Below are 20,364 nucleotides of genomic sequence, written 5' to 3' on the forward strand. Positions count from 1 at the left end.
CCTGAAGCCAGCCCCTACCCTCTGTCTGCCCATCCTCCTCTACTTATGTGGGTGGACAGGGCAGGCAGAAAACAAAGGGAAGAGTGACCTGGGCATGGGACTCCACCCATCCTCTCTTGGTGCTTCCCAGAGAGTGGGACCTGATCCTGCCCAGGGCTAATGGGGCCACCCGATCTTCCCTGTACCATCCCTGCGCTCTTGTTTGCCAAGACAGCCTTACAGCCTAGAGAACCTAGAGATTTCTTATCCCAGTCTCTGACCCTGATTCCCTATCTTCTGCCTTCCCCCTTCCCGTCTGAATGTTTAAAATCACCATCAGCATACTTCAGCTTTTCCATTTGTCAACAAAGCTATATTGAGAGTCTACTGGTGTGGTGGGACTCTATTCTCCGCGGGGGGGGGGGTCTCCTGAGCTCTCCTGATCTAGGTCTCCACCCGCCTCCACCCCACCTACACACACTAGTCTTGACCTTGGTCCCTGTCACTGTTCCGTCCCTCCCTCCCTCCCTCCCGCCAGCTCCTGGGAACTGGAGCCACAAGTGTCTGTCTGACAGTTCAGCCTCTGTGGGAAGCAGGCTCAAGTCTCTCTCTCCTCCTCCTCCTCCTCCTCCTCCTTTCTCCACACCCCCTACACCCCCACAACTTTGGCCAGCCGCCGGGCGACACCACGAGTTATTTCCCTGCTATTTCCCAGCCCCGGAGCTCTTGGCCCCTGAACAACTGGTTTCCTCTAGGAGTTTGGGAGGAGCGCTGTGGAGCCGGCAAGGAGCAACAGAAGCTGGGATCAGTCAGCAAGGGCAGGGGCTGCCTGGTTGGGGTAGGAGTGGGAGCAGGGCCAGGTGGAGGGTCTGAGAAAGTCATTCAGAGAGAGCAGCAGGGGGAGCTGGGGAGAGGGGAGGAGTGAGTCTGGCAGAGGAGGAGTTTGGGTGGGGGAGGGGACTGTGGGAAAGCCTGGGCGCCAGCTCGGGGACCGGGTAGGGAGGGCTTGTCTTTCCTTTCCTTTCCTTTGCTCTCCTAATTCTTGGTCTGGGGCACCCTCCTCTTCATCCTGTCACACTGCACTCAGCCCCAAAGGCATGTTTGTGGAACGGGGACCTGCTGGCTTCCACCTGGGTGGGGCGCGAGGTGGGTCATTCTGGGTTCCGACTCTGGTCCTGCCCAGCCCACAGACTACAAGAGGATCCTGGCGTCTGGGCCTCCGAGGTCACCATCATGAGGCCACTTCTTGCCCTGCTGCTTCTGGGGTTGGTGTCAGGCTCTCCTCCACTGGATGACAACAAGATCCCCAGCATGTGTCCCGGGCAGCCCGGCCTTCCAGGCACACCAGGCCACCATGGCAGCCAAGGCCTGCCTGGCCGCGACGGTCGTGATGGCCGCGACGGTGCGCCTGGAGCTCCAGGCGAGAAAGGCGAGGGCGGGAGGCCGGGTAAGAAGTCATCTTCAACGCAGTCCGTGGAGACATCCTAGTGAGCGCCGCAGCTGCTCTCATGAATCCTTTGGGGTTCAAGGGTCCCGCCAGGGGGCGCTACTCCCCCTCCATTCCAGTCGGCTGGGGTGGGGCGAGGTGGGCTGTGGGTGGAGGGGTGAGTCAGCCCCAGGGAGTCAGAAAGCCTAGATCCCTCTACTCAGCACTTCGGATCTGTTCCCCGCAACTGCCAGAGAGGCTGGGAGACTTAGGAATGGTCAACAGAGTTACCCTTCTGCGCTCCACTGTGACTCCTAATTTCTCCCCTTCAACCCACCCCCACCCCCAGGACTGCCTGGGCCGCGAGGGGAGCCCGGGCCTCGTGGAGAGGCAGGTCCCGTGGGGGCTATCGGACCTGCTGGGGAGTGTTCGGTGCCCCCGCGATCAGCCTTCAGTGCCAAGCGCTCCGAGAGCCGAGTGCCTCCGCCAGCCGACGCACCCCTACCCTTCGACCGCGTGCTGCTAAATGAGCAGGGACATTACGATGCCACTACCGGCAAGTTCACCTGCCAAGTGCCTGGTGTCTACTACTTCGCCGTCCACGCGACCGTCTACCGGGCCAGCTTGCAGTTTGATCTTGTCAAAAATGGCGAGTCCATCGCCTCTTTCTTCCAGTTTTTTGGGGGGTGGCCCAAGCCAGCCTCCCTCTCAGGGGGTGCTATGGTAAGGCTGGAACCCGAGGACCAGGTGTGGGTGCAGGTGGGCGTGGGTGATTACATTGGCATCTATGCCAGCATCAAGACAGACAGCACCTTCTCTGGATTTCTCGTCTATTCTGACTGGCACAGCTCCCCAGTCTTCGCCTAATATACAGTGAACCTGGAGCTGGCACTTGCTTCTAGAGGAGGGTGTGTGACATTGATAGGCACATACCAGGAGGGCTGGCCCCCTGGAATATTGTGAATGACTAGGGAAGAGAGGGAGCCACCTCCTGTCCCACTCTGGCAAGGAATGGAGACAGGCTGTCTGAGGTCAAGGCAGGCAGCGTGGAACAGTGGCTGGGTTTCTGCCCAGGAGTGTGCTGTGCTGGCAACTGTGGGTTCCCGGTTGTCCTGGCCCAGGATTCCAAGGTGGGATGCTCCTTCCTAGTCCTGTGTCCCCTCTAGGTCCCTGACTCCATCTCTCCTGCTCCTAGGGCCAGCCTTTTTCTCAGAGCTCACTCAATAAACCTCAAAAACCTCCCACTGGCTTCTGCCTTTTTTTCTGAGGATCCACAGCAGGGAGGGTTCCTGGGTAGGATGGAGCCATGAGGCAGAGCTAACAGTAAGCAGACCTAGATTAGTCAGTTGGCTCACGGAGATGCCACCTAGCTATGTGGAGGCGAAAGGGATTGCCTGACCAGCAGATTGCCCTCCTGATTTGGGGCTCTGGCCACCCAGAAAAAGGAACACATTTTTCCATTCAGACATGCCAAACCAAGCAGGAGCAGCCACTGTCTGGTCTGAAAAAGGATCGGGAGCTTTCAATTTGACTGCCCTCACTGTGAGCCAGATAACGGTAAAGATAACTTGCTTTCCTAGTTAACTGTAGAGTCAGTTGCTGTCACCCCGACCCAGACATAAGTAGTTTCTGGAATGACCACAAGGGGACGACCACGCTCCAGACTAGAACAATGATTTAAGGTCTGGGCTTGTAAGGTGGTTGGGGAAAGGGTATTAAGACCTGCAGAAAGAATTTCAGATGGGGGTGGTAGGAAAGGAGGTCCCTGACCCCCAGCTCAGGAAGTTTATCTTCCCTAATAAAATGTTTATCCTCCACATTAAACAGAGACTGGAAGGAGCCAGGCTTCTCCTTGCTCAGCAGGGGGCGGGTGGGGAGGGGTGTGTTGCAAGCCCTGCCACAGGCCTCCAAATTCAGGGGCAGTGGAGAACTGTCTCCACTGTGCTGGGCACAGCCTGGGTGGGCCAAGCCATTAAGTCTGAGACTGGCTACAGGCCCGGAGGGCTCACCTCCTGTGATAGTTTGGCTGGCTCAGGCTATGACTAACAAACATCCCGGGTTTGCTAATCACAGTTGTTCAACCTCCCCATGGAGACTGGAGGGATCTCCTTTGGGACCCAGCATCTACCCCTCTTCCAAAAGACGCTGTGCTGCCCCTAATTTCCTGCGGCCATGAAAGGGCACTGTATCAAAGGCTCTAGGTTTCCTGTGTCTTCCAGGCAGACCTGCTGATCTCTAGGCTCCAGCTCACACTCTAGCAAAAAGTCCCTTGCTCCAGCCCATCGCAGTAGCAGGCCCTGTACCAAGACACAAAAAAGACAAGCACCACACTGGGCACGGTGGTGCATGCCTTTAAGCCCAGCACTTAGGAGGCAAAAGCAGGTGGATCTCTAAGTTCAAGACCAACCTGGTCTACATGGTGAGTTCCAGGAAAGCCAGGGCTACACAGAAGAACCCTGTCCTGAAAAACAAAACATACAAGAAACAGACAAGCGCCAGCTCCTCCAGGAACTGGCCTCCAGGCAGCAGGCTCCACTGTGCCCTCCCAGGAAGAGTGGCACAATTGGGAACACAGGGAAGGGGCAACAAGTTCACATTCCGCTCACAAGAACTTAATGCAGTACAGAGAAGCCTGGTCCAGAAATGAGTGCGGTAGGTCAGATCAGAAGGAGTGAGCACTAAGCTTTCCTGGGGACACAGCCCTGCCACGCATCTCCTCGTCCACACCCCCAAGCTAGGCAGTCCAGACGCTCACTTACTCTAGCCAGTCTGAAAGCCTCCAGGCAACATTGGTTAGAGCTATCAACGCAGCTTTATTCATAGAAATTGGGCAGGCAGACCTAACGGGGCTGCATGCCCCAGGCCGAGCCCCTTGTTTGAACCCTAGGGAAATGTGCAGAATGCCCTCCCTGGTGCCAGAGAGAGACCAGAAGGAATGCCATGTTCAGTGCCATGGGAGGTGTGAGGGGAATGAGCAGAAATTTGGGCCTTCCTTCTGAGGCTCCTCTTGGAACTGAGTGCCTCAGGGTAAATGGTCCCAAAGCCAGGTTTAGCTGCACTCCTGTACCCAGGGATAAACTACTCACCCCAGGTTCTGGGTCAAGTTGGGAGTCTTTAAAAGACGGTAACCGGCAGAAGTGGCTCTAAGGGCACCTACGGGATTCTACTCCCAGACCCGCCAGGGCAGAGGCTCTGGCTGAACATAAAGAGTCACGATCATTCCAAAACAAGAAAAAACAAAAATAGAAAAATGAAGATCACTCCAAGGCTCATGAGTCGCCGAAATCCTCACATGACACTACTGTGGTGTGGCCTAGGGGGGAAGGACCAAAAACCCCAACAGAAAAGCCAGAAGCAAAGGTTAGCCCGACAGGCTGGCATCTGGGTGGGCCCTGGGCAGACTGGGGAAAAGCCCGCCATAGTCTCAGGGCCCTTGCATAGTGACAGACTCACCACCCTCAACACCACAGGGCCCCACGGGCAGGGTGCAGAGAAACTGTTACCCTGTCCCACCCAGGCTGGAGTCTTCCAGAGTGTTCCAGCTACAAGTCCTGGATATATGGCTTGAGGCTTGACGGAGTCGCGTCGTCGTGTAGAGGCAAAGAAGACTCAGGCCAAGACCCAGAGGCAGAAGGCTGATGCTGTCCCAGCGTGTGGAGCGCGGAGGGTGGGCGGGCGGGGAGGGAGTCATCAGAGGTAGACATTGAGGGTCTGCAGAATGCCGCGGCGGCAGAGCGGGCAGTTGCGGTGGTAGACGGGGTGGCGCATGAGGATCTCGGTGCAGGCCTGGCACAGGCACAGGTGCCGGCAGGGCAGAAGCAGCACGGTCTTGCTCTGGTCCTGGCAGATGACACACTTCTTCCTCTCCTCCTGCTCCTTCAGCAGCTTCCATGGGTCTTGCCCTGCTGTCGGTTCATCCTCATTGAGTCTCTCTCGGCCTCTAGCGGGTGCCGTCCTGTTGGTCCTGACGTCCTCTTCTGCTTCAGGAAGAGCGTCCTGTCCCTGAATTCTGGCTGAGAACACCCTTCGGGGGGCACCTTGGGGGGCCCCTGGCGCCCCTCCCCGATTCGGCCAGCTGGCCAGCTGCAGGCTTCGGCTCCAGACTCGGCGCCAGGCCTCCAGACCCAGCGCCAGGCGAGAGAGCCGTACAACATCCTCTCGGAGCCGGTGGTAGGATGGTCGGGCATGAAGCTGATTGAGGGCTCGGGTGGCCAGCCTCAAGGTAAAGTCTGGGTGTAACACGGTCAAAGTCACCGCCAGCACACAAGCCAGCAACACCAAACCCGTGAGGTTGAAAAGAACAGAGCCGGCCAGGAGGCGGAGCGCTGAGGCCAACAGTTCCAGCCCTAGCTGGCAGGGGGTCCAGAGGAGGATGGCCATGGCCACCGCGCTGCTGGAAATGTGGGCGAGGAAAGCCGCCAGCACGTCTGTCATCCGCCACAGAGGCCCCGTCACGGCATCCCACAGGGCCAGCACCAGAGAGAAGAGGTTCTGCGTGCCGATGAGGCAGATGTTGACCAGACTGTTGATCACATAGGCCACCAGGCTCATGGCAATGGCACAGATGTCACAGGCCTGGCGCAGCCAAGCATGGCCACTGGAGACCATGTTCAGGATGCCCCTGTTGAGTAGTTCTCGGCTCCTCAGAGCTCCATGAGAGGCCAGGTGCCCTAGGAGCTTCAAGCTCTCCAAGCCAGAGTAGCAGCTGTAGAGAAAAGTCCACAAGGCCTGCAAGCCGCCAAAGGTAAACCGGACCAGCGCTTCCACCAAGGCCAGCAGCGAGAGCAGGACTCCTCGCCCCAAGTGGAGAAGACTGGTCAGGACCGTGTGTGGCAGGTTGTAGATGAAGGCCAAGAGCCAGGCCAAGGTGGCCAGGAGGGAGGACACGAGCAGGAAGTTGAGATCCAACACCAAGGTCAGCAAGTCCAGCACCAGGCCCACCCCGTTCACCACCAGGAACACAGCCTCCATGATAGGGCTGCGGAGTTCAGGACGAAAGCAAGGCTGGCTCCTCCGTGGAGGCCGTGTTAAAGCTGCCAGGATCTGGAGAGTCGGGGGGCTAATCTGGAAGGGATGCGAACCCCTAACCGAGCGAGAACCAAGGTCTGAAGAGGGTTGGAGGGAAGACTCTTAGGAGAGCGAAGGGAGTCCCGGTTTGGAAGGCGGGCTGTTCGGGAGCGGAGAGGCAGAACATGTCGAAAGTGACAGTGAGCGGGACTGGAGGAAATTCCTCAGTTTTAGAAGCTTGGAGCGGCAGACGAGGCCGGGAACCGGTCAGACCGGGAGGAGACCGGGAAGGGGGGGACCGGATCGGGAAAAGCCGGGCCGGGCCGGGGCCGGGTGGGGCGGCGCAGGCTGGGCGCGGGCTCGCGGTCCAGCCACGCAGGTGCCCCTGTCCCCGCCCGGCCCCTGTCCTCCCACTCGCGGCGACTGTCACCAAAGGGAGAGAGTCAGCCTCGGGAAGCCCCAAGCGCGGCCTCCACTCCACTGGGCGCCGCCATCTTGTGTGCAAAGGGGTGGGGCAAGAGGGGGCGGGACGATGGCCTATGGCCAATCGGTGAAGGGAAGTGACAGAAATATCGAAAAGCTATTGGTCTTTTTGAACGGTGCCAAAACGACATAGTTTCCAATGAGGGAGGTGGAAAAAAATTAAGTATAAAGCCCCTTCTCTTTGAAGCGATGATTGGTCTGTTTGCCTGTCAGTATAACCCCCATCCCGCCTCTTAAAGGGCCAGAGCCAGACTTTGATGAGGCTGCTTTTGAGAGTTAACACCCTCAACCCCCTCCTCCTCACCCTCTGCGGGTCTTGGAGCTTGCGCTCTCTAAACTCTGGGTTGGACTCTGGGATAGTACCGCCTCCGTGTCCCGATGGGACCCGCCGCTTCATCTTCTCATTCCTCCTATTTTTATCATTTATTAAGCACCTACCATGCTTTGGCAACCCAACCCTTTTTAAGACACCGTCTTAAAAGTCACAAAGCTATTCACAAAGAGAAAAAGATTGTTACAGGAGATTCCCAAATTGCTCTTCCACACTCCTCGGCAGATTTTTGCAGCATCCTGAGGAGGCAGTTCGTCGTCCTTGAGAAAAGGAACTCCAGACTGAAGGAGCTCTGCTTCCTACCTTGGCCGCTGTTTTAGCTTGTCGGCCACCTGTGCCCAGCACAAGAGCCCTGGCGCTTTCTACTTACGCGGAGGGCTCTTGGGTGACTATCATCGTCCTTAACTGTCAATTTGGCACAGTCAATCATCTGAGAGAAACCTCAGTTTAATTATTGTCTAGATCTGGTCGGTCTGTAAACTTGTCTTGTTAATTGATATAGAAGCGGGGGCTGCCCTGCACTGTATAAGAACGCTGGCCGAGCCGGGCGGTGGTGGCGCACGCCTTTAATCCCAGCACTTGGGAGGCAGAGGCAGGCGGATCTCTGTGAGTTCGAGACCAGCCTGGTCTACAAGAGCTTGTTCCAGGACAGGCTCCAAAACCACACACAAAAAAAGAACGCTGGCCGAGAGTGAACCAGCTAGCAAGCAGCAGCCCCATGGTTCCTGCGGTTCTTTGGCTCGGAGTGAGTTCCATGGTTGGACGTAATGTGTGGAATAAGAAGCGTGACTGCGTTAAGGCGCCTGCCTTGACAATTTGCCCGACTTCCCTCAAAGATGGACCTGACAGTACAAGACCATCAAACCTTTTTCTCTCCAAGTTGCTTTTGGTCAGAGTGTTTTATCAGGGCAACAGAAAGTAAACAAGGACACTTATCCTTCCCCTGGTCACCACTGTTTGTTTTAATTTCCTACTTGTTTTGAATTCAAGCTCTCTGTTGCCAACTCTGACCCCAACCCTGGACACTACCCAAGTCCTTCATTCCTTAGGAGCTTCAGCCAGTGGAGGGTGGAGCGCAGTCAGTAGACAGCTCACCCAGCATGAGCAAAGTCCAGCGTGCAAACCTAGCATGCATGAACTAGGCTTCGCGGGGCAGACGGGAAGGTCAGCTTCCGAGATATATAGCAGGTTTAAGGACAGACAGTCTTGCCTACTTGAAAACTTGTCTTTAAAAATAAATAAATAGCCAGGCGGCGGTGGCGCACGCCTTTAATCCAAGCACTCAGGAGGCAGAGGCAGACGGATCTCTGTGAGTTCAAGGCCAACCTGATCTACAAGAGCTAGTTACTGGACAGGCTCCAAAGCTACAAAGAAACCCTGTCTTGAAAAACCAAAAATAAACAAACAAACAAACAAACAAACAAAGCCTGGCTAGTTAGCTCATACCTTTAATCTCAGCATCTAGGAGGCAAAGGCAGATCACCCTGGTCTGTGTCAAGTTTCAGGGCCAGAGCTCCGTAGAGACTCTGTCTTAAAAAAAAAAAAAAGAAAGAGAGAAAGAGAGAGAGAAAATGACCAGAGAGAGGTCCAAGCAGTGCTGGTGACCGTGTCCTGTACCAGTGGTTCTCAACCTTCCCAACACTGCGACCCTTTAATACAATTCCTCATGTTGTGGTGACCCCCAGCCATAAAATTATTTCGTTGCTACTTCATAACTGTAATTTTACTACTGCTATGAATTGTAATGTAATTGAATCTGATATGTGATCCCAAAAGGGGTAGAGACCCACAGGTTGAAAACCACTGTCCTAAACAAAAGGCCTCTGGCTGGGTAAACAGAAGGATTGTTACTGGGTAAACAACAAGCCTAATGGTTTCTATTTATTAGAAAATCAGATCTCTCTCTCCCTCTTTTCTCCCATCCTGGAGACAGGGTGTCTCCTTGTGTAGCTCTGGCAGTCCTGGAACTCTCTCTGTAGACTAGGCTGGCCTTGAATGCAGAGATCCACCTGTCTCTAGGATTAAAGGCCTGGCTGAAAATCAGATCTAACCAAGAAGTTCTCTTAATCTTCCCCTAATATCAACGCCCTCTGCCTAGGGCACCTGGTTCAGATCAATCCGGACAACGTGAGTCAGCTCAGGTGCCCTTGCTGGCTGTCATGTATAGTCTGCTTCCTTTTCCATCTTCTCTCTGTCCTCCCCACCACACACACACACAGATGGTCTTGGCAGTTTGATCCCCACTAAATCTTTCCATCTGCTCAGGGAGCAGTGCAGTTCAGTAGTTTCTCTGTGCCGTCACCTAGACGGTAAAAACACTTGCTTGGAGAAAGCCTGCTGGGTGACCTGAGCCCAGCCCCCAGTGGCAGAAGGGACCTAACTCCACAGATATATGCGAATGGATACACTCACGCACATGCATCCGAAGGCCAGAGAGGATACAGGAGGGTGTCTTTTGTCACTTTCCACCTTACTATGTCGGGTGTTGACTGGGTTCTCTGGCCAATGAGCTCCCGGGGTCTCTCCATCTCCAATCACTGGGGTGACAGGTGTACTCAGCACGTCCAGCTTTCTGTGGTGCTGGAGATGTCTTCTTGCTGGCACACACAGTTCTCTGAGCTCCCCAGGCCTGGCGTGCTTTTTTTTTTCAGCCTGCAGAGTAAAGAGGTGAAGCTCCTGGAGGTCGCACTGGAGCTTCACACTCCCTGTGTCCATGATCAAACCTAGCAAACATGCCACACCTGCAGTGGCTGCAATTAAACTGCCAGTCAGGGCCAGTAACAGGGCTCAGTGGGGAAAGGTGCCTGCTGCTAAATCTAATGACTTCACTCCCTGGGACCCACATAATAGGGATGAACTGGCTCTCCCAAAAGCTGACCTCTGACATCTGTGCACCAACTGTGACTTGTGACACACACACACACACACACACACACACACCACCACCACCACCACCACCACACCAATTAGATAAATAAATATAATTTTAAAAATACTAATAAGAAAACAGCCAGGCAGTGGTGGTGCATCCCTTTAATCCCAGCACTGGGAAGGCAGAGGCAGCCAGATCTCTGTGAGTTCAGGGTCAGTCTGGTCTACAAGAGCTAGTTCCAGGACAGACTCCAAAGCTACAGAAAAACCCTGTCTCAAAAAGCTAAAATGAAGAAGAAGAAGAAGAAGAAGAAGAAGAAGAAGAAGAAGAAGAAGAAGAAGAAGAAGAAGAAGAAGAAGAAGAAGAAGAAGAAGGAAGAAGAAGAAGGAAGAAGAAGAAGAAGAAGAAGAAGAAGAAGAAGAAGAAGAAGAAGAAGAAGAAGAAGAAGAAGAAGAAGAAGAAGAAGAAGAAGAAGAAGAAAACAAAGCAACCAGCTTTCCACAGTCAGAAAAACTTTCTCAGAGTTAGCAGAGTCCCTGAAGGCAATTCCTGCTTGCCTGGAAACAGACCCTTCCCTTGCCTGAACCACTTTGTTGTTGTTGTTGTTGTTTTTGTTTGTTTGATTGCTTGCTTGCTTGTTTTTGTTTGTTTGTTTGTTTGTTTTCAAGACAAGTTTCTCTGTGTAACAGCCCTGGCCTAAAGATCCTCCTGCCTCTGCCTCCCGAGTGTTGGCATTAAAGGCGTGCGCCACCACCGCCCAGCCCAAAGCCACTTTAATGAGCCACAGCCCTTGAACCAAGAATCCCAGCTATGGACAAGGACAAAGACTCGGCTAACTTGGTGGAAGAGATTTAAGTTGCTCACCAGCGCGTTCTGGAGGAGAGCAGGTAAACCAGCTCTGAAAAAACCCACACGTCTAGAGCGCTGTCCTTGCAGAACTGAGCAGAGAAAATGCCACAGCAAGAACTGGAGCTCCCAGTGGCTACTCTAGCAGCCAGGGCTGTCTGCACTGGTGGAAGCCAGGCTTGTCTTCTAGTTCATAAGAGAAATCCCAGCTGAACAAGCCCAAGACTTTCATAGAGGTTACAGGGTGTATATTGGTGGGGGTTAAGGGACTTGATGAGACCAAGAGAAGGTGTCCAACTCAGAAGACTATCCTGTGTACTCCTTCATCTCCTCTACAAACATTCAGTAAGGGTCGGGCGGTTGCAGATCTCTGTGAGTTCGAGACCAGCCTGGTCTACAAGAGCTAGTTCCAGGACAGGCTCTAAAACCACAGAGAAACCCTGTCTCGAAAAACAAAAAAAAAAAAAAAAAAAAAAAAAAAAAAAAAACCCAAAAAAACAAACATTCAGTAAGAAGTAAGATATAGGTTGATCTGTGGTGGTGGTGGTGATGCACACCTTTAATCTCAGCACTTCAGAGGCCTGGTCTACAGATCTAGCTCCAGGACAGTCAAAGCTAGACATAGAAACCCTGTCTTGAAAAGCAAAACAAAACAAAACAAAAAGATAAAGGTTGCTTGGCAAGATTTTTTAGAGTTGAAGGTTTTCTTTTTAATTTATTTAATTTCTTTTTCGAGACAGGATTTCTCTGTGTCACTTTGGAGCCTGTCCTGGAATTCACTCTGGCTGGCCTCAAACTGTCTGGCCACTACTGTCTGGTTTAATCTTATTTTTAAATTATGCAAATTAAGGTTAGAGTGTAGCTCAGTGGTAGAGCATTTGCCTGCCTGGCATGGGTAAATTCTTAGGTTTCATCTCTAGCAGTGTGTGTGTGTGTGCGTGCGCGCGCGCACGCAAGCATGTGCATGCATACTTTCTCTCAAACACAAGGAAATTATTATAATGGGTCTGGGAATAGCTCAGTGGCAGAGCACTTGTCTGGCATGTAGAAGGCCCCGATTCAATTCAATCATCTACACTGCGTGGGGGAAAGACCTATGAAAAGGCAGATTCTAAACCAGGCTTGTTGGCTCATACCTACAATCCCAGCACTCATGAAGCTGAGGCAGAAAAATCAATATGGATTGAAGCTAGCCTGGTGTCTCAAATATAGAAAAATAAAGAAAAAGGTGCCCTCACTGAGGCTGGCTCTTCACCCCTGTCCTTTCCATTCAGCTCCCCCTTCCAATAGCATGCAAGGTTCAGAGGCCACACATACTAAAATATAGAAGAATCCAGAGAGGAGAGAATGAGGCCACCTGCTCCTTCACAGTGGCACTCGGCCCACTGAGGAGCTGTCATGACAAGGCCCACCCTCCCAAGCTGAATTCATGCACAAGAAGTTATGGTTGGAGGCTGGAGAGATGGCTCAGCGGTTAAGAATACTGGCTGCCCTTTCAGAAGACCCAGGTGAAATTCCCAACATCCACATGGCAGCTTGCAACTGTCTGTGACTTCAGTCCCAGGAGATCTGACACTCTAACACATGCAAGCAAAAATACCGATAAAATGAAAAAATCATTTTAAAAAGGATGCTATGGTTGATGTCAAGCGATGGCCGACAGGTCCATGGAATAGTACCAGCCTCCATCTTTGTGTCATCTGTGATGGGTGAGGGTCAATGCTGAGCAGCAGAAGAACACTGAGGAAACAGAAGGCTTGGGATGACGTCAATAGCAACTACTCACAGAGAAGCTCACACAGGACCTGCTTCCTTGCCCTAAAGCTGGGTCGCATAGGGCTGGAGAGATGGTCAGTGATGGATAGCGCCAGCTGCTCTACTGGAAGGCCGGCTTCTATTCCCAGCCTCCACCTGCTAGCTCAGCCCCTGGGTAACTCCAGTTCCAGGGATCCTGCATTCCGAGAATACAGCACACACATAGTGCCCAGACATACATGAAAGCAAAACACTTATACATATAAAATAATCAACTAAAAGTTGTTTTAAGGACTGGAGAAATGGCTCAGAGGTTAACAGCACTGGCTGTTCTTCCAGAGGTCCTGAGTTCAGTTCCCAGCAACCACATGGTGGCTCCAACCATCTATAATGAGATCTGGTGCCCTCTTCTGGCATGCAGGCGTACATGGAGGCAGAACACTATACACATAATAAATAAAGCCTTTAAAATTTGTTTTAAATCAGGTCATCTATATTTTCATATGAGTTTTTAAAAATTTGTTTATTTTTATTTATGTGTTTATGTCCTTCGCCTGAATGTGTGTATGTGCACCATGTACATTCCTGGCTCCCAGGGAAGCCAGGAGAGGTGGATTAGATCCCCTGGGACTGGAGTTACAGACAGTTGTGAGCTACATCACAGCTGCCATGTAGGTACTGGGAACTGAACCCAGATCTTTTGAAAAGACAGCAAATGCTTAAACAGTGAGCAATCTCTCCAGACTCCTGATGTTTTCTTTTTTCTTTTTTTCTTCGAGACAGGGTTTCTCTGTGGTTTTGGAGCCTGTCCTGGAACTAGCTCTTATAGACCAGGGTGGTCTCGAACTCACAGAGATCCGCCTGCCTCTGCCTCCCAAGTGCTGGGATTAAAGGCATGTGCCACCACCGCCGGGCCGATATTTTCTTGATAAATAAACTTTTTGTAATACCAAAACAAAAAATTGTTTGAATACATGTTAATTCCTCTGTCAACCAGGCAAAACCATTAACCCTGACATTCATTCTGGAAATAACAGGGTCCTGGCCCAGAGGCTTATTCCTGTTACTGGAACCTGGAGGTCTTACTACCTCCTTAAAAAAAAAAATCTTTGTTTTATTGTGTATGTTTCCCTGCATGCAGTTCCCAAGAAGGCCAGAAGATGGCATCAGATCCCACGGAACTGGAGTTAACAGTTGGCTGTGAGCAGCTCTGTAGGTGCAGGGAATTGAACTTTGGGTTCTCTGGAAGAGGAGCAAGTGCTCTTAACAGCCGCACCATCTCATCTGCCCCTCTACTTCCTTTTTATCTCCTGAAAATGAGGGTGAAAGCGGGGAGCGGTGCTGCACACCTCAAATCCAAGGGTGAAAGCGGGGAGCGGTGCTGCACACCTCGAATCCAAGGGTGAAAGCGGGGAGCGGTGCTGCACACCTCGAATCCAAGCGCGTGGGAAGTAGAGGCCGAGGGGATTACCCTTGAACTCAAGGCAATCCACCTGCCTCAGTCTCCCAATTTAGATTGGCATGCTAGATTGAGGAGACGGTCTTTGTGCCGATCTAAGGAAAACGCTGTAAACTATCTCAAAACTCTCGTTTTCAAAACTGCAAGAAAGAGCCTCGGGAGTTTTAAAGTGTCGTGGGTGACCATCCACGCTTGACAGTATTGCACCTGGGGAAGAGTGTGTGCCTTTTCAAAAGACAGGCCTAGTTTTGTAGGCATAAAAGAGCTTGCTAGAAAAAAAAATAAAGAGGTCGTGAGGGTTATCTATGTCTCTTTTTTATTTTTGTTTTTTGGTGTTTGTCTTGTTTGTTTTGTTTTCTTTTGTTTTTGGCGTTTGGTTCTTTGAGACGGCTTCTCTGTGTAACCCTGGCTGTTCTGGAACTCACACTGTAAACAAGGCTGGCCTTTCAGTGAAAAGCAGATAGATAGACTCTGACAGAGTAGAGGCTAGGAAGGTGACAGTTTTTTTTTTTTTTTAATAATTTGTTTATTTTTATTTTATAGACATTGGTGTTTTGCCTGCAAGTATGTCTGCATGCGGGAATCAGATCACCTGGAACAGGTGTTATAGACAGCTGTGAGCTGCCATGTGGGTGCTGGGAATTGAACCTGTATCCTCTGGAAGAGCAGCCAGTGCTCTTAACCACTGAGCCATCTCTCCAGCCCCAGAGTTCTGTTTATGATGTGTTATGTCGAAGTCTTTCAAGAGGAAGCTGAACCGCTTTCCTTCTGGCCAGGCAACCTGTGGCTGGCTTCAGATTCCCCTGGTCTGCATGAGCATTAGTTGAACACCACCATTAGCTCGTGTTCTCGATTCTTCTACCTGGTGGCACATCTCCGAACACGTCCTTGAAACTTGAAGTCACCGTGGACAAAAGCCACGAGGTCTGTGGTTGTGGAGGGAAGAGAAGCACTTGGATGTCCTTGCTCTTGTTCTTTGCGGCCCCAGAAGTACAACAAGCCATATCCCGCCACCGCAAATGACAGTAAAGCCCAGATAGGAAGTGACTCTAAGCTGTGCGTTTGCAGAGAGCCAGCAATATGAGAAGAAGGGACTAGCATCCTGGAGAGCCAGCCAGATGCATCGGAACGTGCCCTTCATCTCAGTACCTGAGAGACAGTGGCAAGCAGAAGGCTGCGAACTGGAGGCCAACCTCGTCTACATAGCAATTTCAGGCCAGCCAGAGCTAAATAGTAAGAACCTGTCTCAAATATAAATAAATAAATACATACATACATACATACATACATACATACATCTGCAGGGAGGGGTGAGATGGGGGGGTGGAAAATAAGTGTATAAAAATGCTATTTAAATAAAAGAAAAAAATCCTGGAGATTTGCCCTCTCTCTCATCTTCAGCCAGAAATGTTAGAGGGAAGTCAGTCATCCCACGGTGGTTTAATGTTCCCCATCCAGCCAGGGGCCAGCCTTGTCTCTGAGGCTGGAGTGTTGACGCGTCTCCTCCCCCTACATCTCTCTGGGCACCTGGGTTTGCACACACTCAAGGGGCTGAGACTTACGTTCCTTTGCTACACCGTCACCTGGTCTGGGGATAGCTCAGGGCTTAGCAGGCCAATCATTGGCGCTGGCTCTATTGGGCCATTTGCAAAGCGAACCTGCAGGTGTCGTTCTACAACGGGAAGCATAAATGTGCCCGCAAAAAACATGAACGCGCCCCCGTAAGTCCTCCTCATCTCAGAGGTACGCACTCTGGAGCCTGAGGCAGGAATTTTGGTGCCAGCCTGGGTTAAACACACACTCATGTACATACACAAAATAAAGATTTTTTTTTTCCTTTTTAAAATGTACTTCAGGCCGGGCGGTGGTGGCGCACGCCTTTAATTCCAGCACTCGGGAGGCAGAGGCAGGCGGATCTCTGTGAGTTCGAGACCAGCCTGGTCTACAAGAGCTAGTTCCAGGACAGGCTCCAAAACCACAGAGAAACCCTGTCTCGAAAAAAGAAAAAATAAATAAATAAATTAAAAAAATAAAATGTACTTCAAATTTTTAATTGTATTTTCCTTTTGAGAGAGGGTCTCCTTAAGTAGCCCTGGCTAGCCTGGCCTCCTGAATGTTGGGATTACTGATCCCTCCACTGGGCCTAATACTATCTGCAAGTTTTAAGAGAAGTATGTGTTGGTGTTGCAAACTGTTCCTCAGACATTGTTGAAAACACTACTGATTTTTGAGTACTTATGTTTTACTTTATTTTGTCCCTGTGACAGGGTCTCGCTCTGTAACCCAAATTGGCTTCAAAAGAGGCAATCCTCCTGCCTTAGCCTTCCAAGTAAGTATTTCTGATAGGGTGTTGGCACCTCTACCCACTAAGCCATCTTACTAGCCCTCAAAACGAAAACAACAACAACAAAAAATCTTGTTTGAGGCTACAGGGCAACTTCCAGGACAGCCAGGGCTACACAAAGAAACCCTGTCTTGAAACACCCGCAACCCCCCCCCCCCATTTAAACTTAGCTTGCCTATAACTTCAGCACTCGGGAAATGGAAGCTGGAGACTGTGGAGTTCAAGGCATCCTTGATTACACAAGAAATTTGATACCCTGTTTCAAAAAGAAAGGGCAACCAAGATGCTCACAACCATCTCTAACTCCAGTTCCAGGGGATCTAACCCCTTCTCCTGACCTCTTCAGGTACCGAGTCTGGAGACGGGACACACATGCATTCAGGTAAAGCACACAGGAAACTCAGGACAACCAGGGCTACCAAGTGAAACCCTGTCTCAAAATAATAACAATAAACAAATTTTTAGAATTATTTTAAAGAATGTAAAAAGCAAAACAAACTCAAGTTCTGTTTGATTTTTCCCCATCAATCAATGAGTCTATGCTTATACGTTAAAGCCCATTACTATTAACCGAGACCCATGGCTTACACTGGAATATAGCCATTCACCCGGTCCCATTGTATCATACATTCTAGGTCTTGAATTCATTTTGAAATTTATCTCTGACACACACAGGGAGCACTCACCTCTCACTGGGGCAGCGGGCAGGTGGTGAGCTCTAAATCTGTTAAAAATCACTATTAGTGTTAATAATTCGGTTTATATTGTGAACACTCCCACTAGTGGTCATTTTCCTGTAAATGAGGTAAGATATCAGGCTTGTGACAGTTTCTGTAAGTAGCAGCTCACTGGCTCCCCGACTTCCCTGAGCAAGACTGCCGATCTCACGGCTGATCAGACTCCCCCGTGCCCAAATCAGCAGTCTAGAACGCTCCTTGGACACTGAATTAAGTACGCAAAGACTGCAGCTGATTGCCACAGAGTCTGAAGGTATTCGAATTTTCATTACACCAAGCCTTGATGAGCTGTAGGTGACCCTGTCACCATGTCCACCTTAGTCTGGGAGAAAGACTTCCCCAGGTGATTTAGCAGAAGGATCCCATCACGCTAAGAGGTCAGGCTGTGATTGATCCTAACACTGGGCTGGCACACAGTCTGCCCCACCACCCAGTGAGTTGACTGCCAAGGGCCTTTGTCTCCTTACGTGTGGCGCTCAGAGCACAATTTGGTTCTTTCACCATGTTGATTCCAGAAACTGAATTCAAGTCTTCAGGCTTGGCTGCAAGTTCCCCTAACCTACAATCTCCTTACCCCCACAGCCAGCTTGGCATGGTGGCTCAGGCTTGTAGCCTGGCCTCGGGAGGCCAGGTCAGAGCATCTCTATGGAGTACACAGCAAGTTCCAGGCGACCATAGACTACAGAGGAAGAGCCATTCTCAAAACACGCAGAGAGAGAAAAGAAGGCAAGGAAAGAAGGGAGGGGAGAAGAAAGGAAAATAAAAAGTTGGGGGAGAGAAAACTACATTCTGTCGGCGACTACAGAGCGCATGCTCTTTTGACTGCCTACTACTCTCCTCCCTGCCATCAAAGCATCATTCTTCAAGGCCTCAGCCCAGGGGAAGCGGGAGAGGCTGCCAAGAAAAACTCAGTCCCATGTAGGGGACAAATGGCTAAAACATGGCCACACCCTATATGTTGTTGGAGACTGCCTCCCTAGGAAAAAAATAGATATTTCCAATCTCCACCATCTAAGGGAGAGAAGGGACTTTGGCGGGAAATGGAATCTTGGAAAGTAAGGCCTTCTTCGGTTCTGGCCCTCTGGGGCCTGACCTTATTTAATGGATTTAAAGTAGCTTTGGGATTGCCCTCTTCCTTAAAACCATGGTGTACACCCTGCTGCGGTTAATAATTTATTACAATTTACAAATCGTCTGTAATCCAGCTTGGTCCTCAGCTGTCTCCCTCCTCCCTCGCAGGATGCAGGATGCAGGATGCGGAGGGCCAATAGCCCCTTGCTGCCACCCTCTAGACGGCACGCCCCGCATCCGGGGCGCCCTACAGCTGGGCCTCAGAATGAGGCTAGGTGGCGCTCTTCCAGGAAGCTGCTCTTGAGCCACCCGGCTGTCATCTGCAGCTGTTGGGCGCACGTGTTTGCTCCCCAGTGCTTGGCACACTTTACTATAACTGCTCATGTTCTTGCCTACCTCATTACGAATCCATGCTTCTCAAACACAGGGACTTTGTCTTCAGTGTCCCTAATGGAGTCCATTCTAAAGGCGCCAGGTGTCAGAAAACAGAGAGAAGGGGGGACGCTGCCACGCCCTCTCCTTACCTGGCACCTTCTCTGTCACCCTGTTTTGCCACAGTTCTTTGTCATCACTCAAGATAAAATGAAATCAGATACAGGGAGCCTGCGTTTCCAGAACTCTGAAATCCTGCAATTCCGGGCCTGAATCCTCCCAACTACTCGGTTAAACGAGGGAGCAATACAAATGAAAGACACCAGGGGGCGCGCTTGGGCCAAGAAGACATCGAGAAACTAGCGTATAAGGTCAAATTCCCGTTGTCACATAAATTCTGCCATTGCTCAAAAAAAACTTGTGGTGGCTTCCCATTGCCTAACTTATCTTGAAATCCAAGATGTTTCCCCATAACCTAATCCTGACTCATCTGAATGTATCCTCTACCCTGGTGAATTTCTAGTTAGCCATTCTTCATGGAACACTATCTGTTCATCAAGGCTTGGTTGGTAGTATATTCCACAATTTCTGGTGAAGTAAACAAATAGTGGGAACAAATATAGGGTTGTTGTGACAATACAACCACAAGACAGGTCACCGAGCCTCCTCATCTGCCTTCTAGCCAGATAGCTGCCTGAAAACTTTGGAACAGGATCCCAGACCTTAACACAACTGACTCATGATGGAAGTGCCATTCAGACTGTAAAACTCAGCATGTAGACAAAACCACTTCCCCAAAATAAGAACAAAGACCTAGGGCTGGAGAGATGGCTCAGAGGTTAAGAGCACTGCCTGCTCTTCCAGAGGTCCTGAGTTCAATTCCCAGCAACCACATGGTGGCTCACAGCCATCTAGAATGAGATCTGGTGCCCTCTTCTGGCATGCAAGCATACATGGAAGGAATGTTGTATACATAATAAATAAATAAATCTAAAAAAAAAAAAAACTTAAAAAAAAAAAAAGAACAAAGACCTATTCCATCAAAGTCCGTGGTTGTGGGAAAGTCTCTAAATACGCTAATCTTGTTTTTTGGCCCCTATGGTTCTGCTTCTGGCTAACCATTCTTGTGAACTGAAACTTGTCAGTCTAGGACATGGTTTTTGTGCTAAAAAGTTCACCCCACCCTGAAAAAGGCTTGGATCCTGAACACCCAGTGTAGCCACCAGCCGGCTAATAAAGACTTTGGCTTAAACCCTGGTCTGATCAGTCTTCTCTGGAGACGACCCACCACAAACTTCCTACACAAAACAGAAGCTGGCACTGAATTGCCTTGCTCTCTCTTTGGATTTTTGTTTGTTTGTTTTTAAGACAAGGGTCTCATTACGTTCTTTGACAGACCTCCAACTCACAGAGATCCACCTGCTTCTGCCTCCCAAGTTCTTCATGGATTAAGGAGAGGCATGCACCACCGTGCCAGACCATTTTGTTTTTGAGATGTAGGGTCCGGGTCTACTCCTGCTCCTGGGGTTACTTGAGGACAGTTTCTGGTCTGCCAGCTAAATCATTCTGTTTTTTTTTTTGTTTTGTTTTGTTTTTTTTGTGCTCCCTCTGCCCCAGCCTGGTGATTAGCTGTAGGGCATTGTTTACCCCATCTTGGGTATGGCAATTTCCCACCTGCTTGG

The 20,364-nt window shown here is 50.7% G+C and overlaps 2 protein-coding genes across 2 annotated transcripts; one reads left to right on the forward strand and one right to left on the reverse strand.

The window, feature by feature from the left end:
- Positions 1–633: 633 nt before the first annotated feature.
- C1qtnf5 (C1q and TNF related 5) lies at positions 634–2,646 on the forward strand. The gene is made up of 3 exons (XM_057767860.1): positions 634–817; positions 1,163–1,426; positions 1,755–2,646. The coding sequence occupies exons 2-3, from the start codon at positions 1,213–1,215 to the stop codon at positions 2,270–2,272; spliced, it is 732 nt and encodes a 243-aa protein (XP_057623843.1). The 5' UTR covers positions 634–817; positions 1,163–1,212; the 3' UTR covers positions 2,273–2,646.
- A 1,571-nt stretch (positions 2,647–4,217) lies between these two features.
- On the reverse strand, positions 4,218–6,913 carry Rnf26 (ring finger protein 26). The gene has a single exon (XM_057766210.1). It carries the CDS (start codon positions 6,374–6,376, stop codon positions 5,096–5,098), a length of 1,281 nt encoding a protein of 426 aa, XP_057622193.1. The 5' UTR covers positions 6,377–6,913; the 3' UTR covers positions 4,218–5,095.
- Between the last annotated feature and the right edge of the window lie 13,451 nt (positions 6,914–20,364).

This window comes from Chionomys nivalis, chromosome 4 (genome assembly GCF_950005125.1).
Source record: "Chionomys nivalis chromosome 4, mChiNiv1.1, whole genome shotgun sequence".
NCBI lineage: Eukaryota > Metazoa > Chordata > Mammalia > Rodentia > Cricetidae > Chionomys > Chionomys nivalis.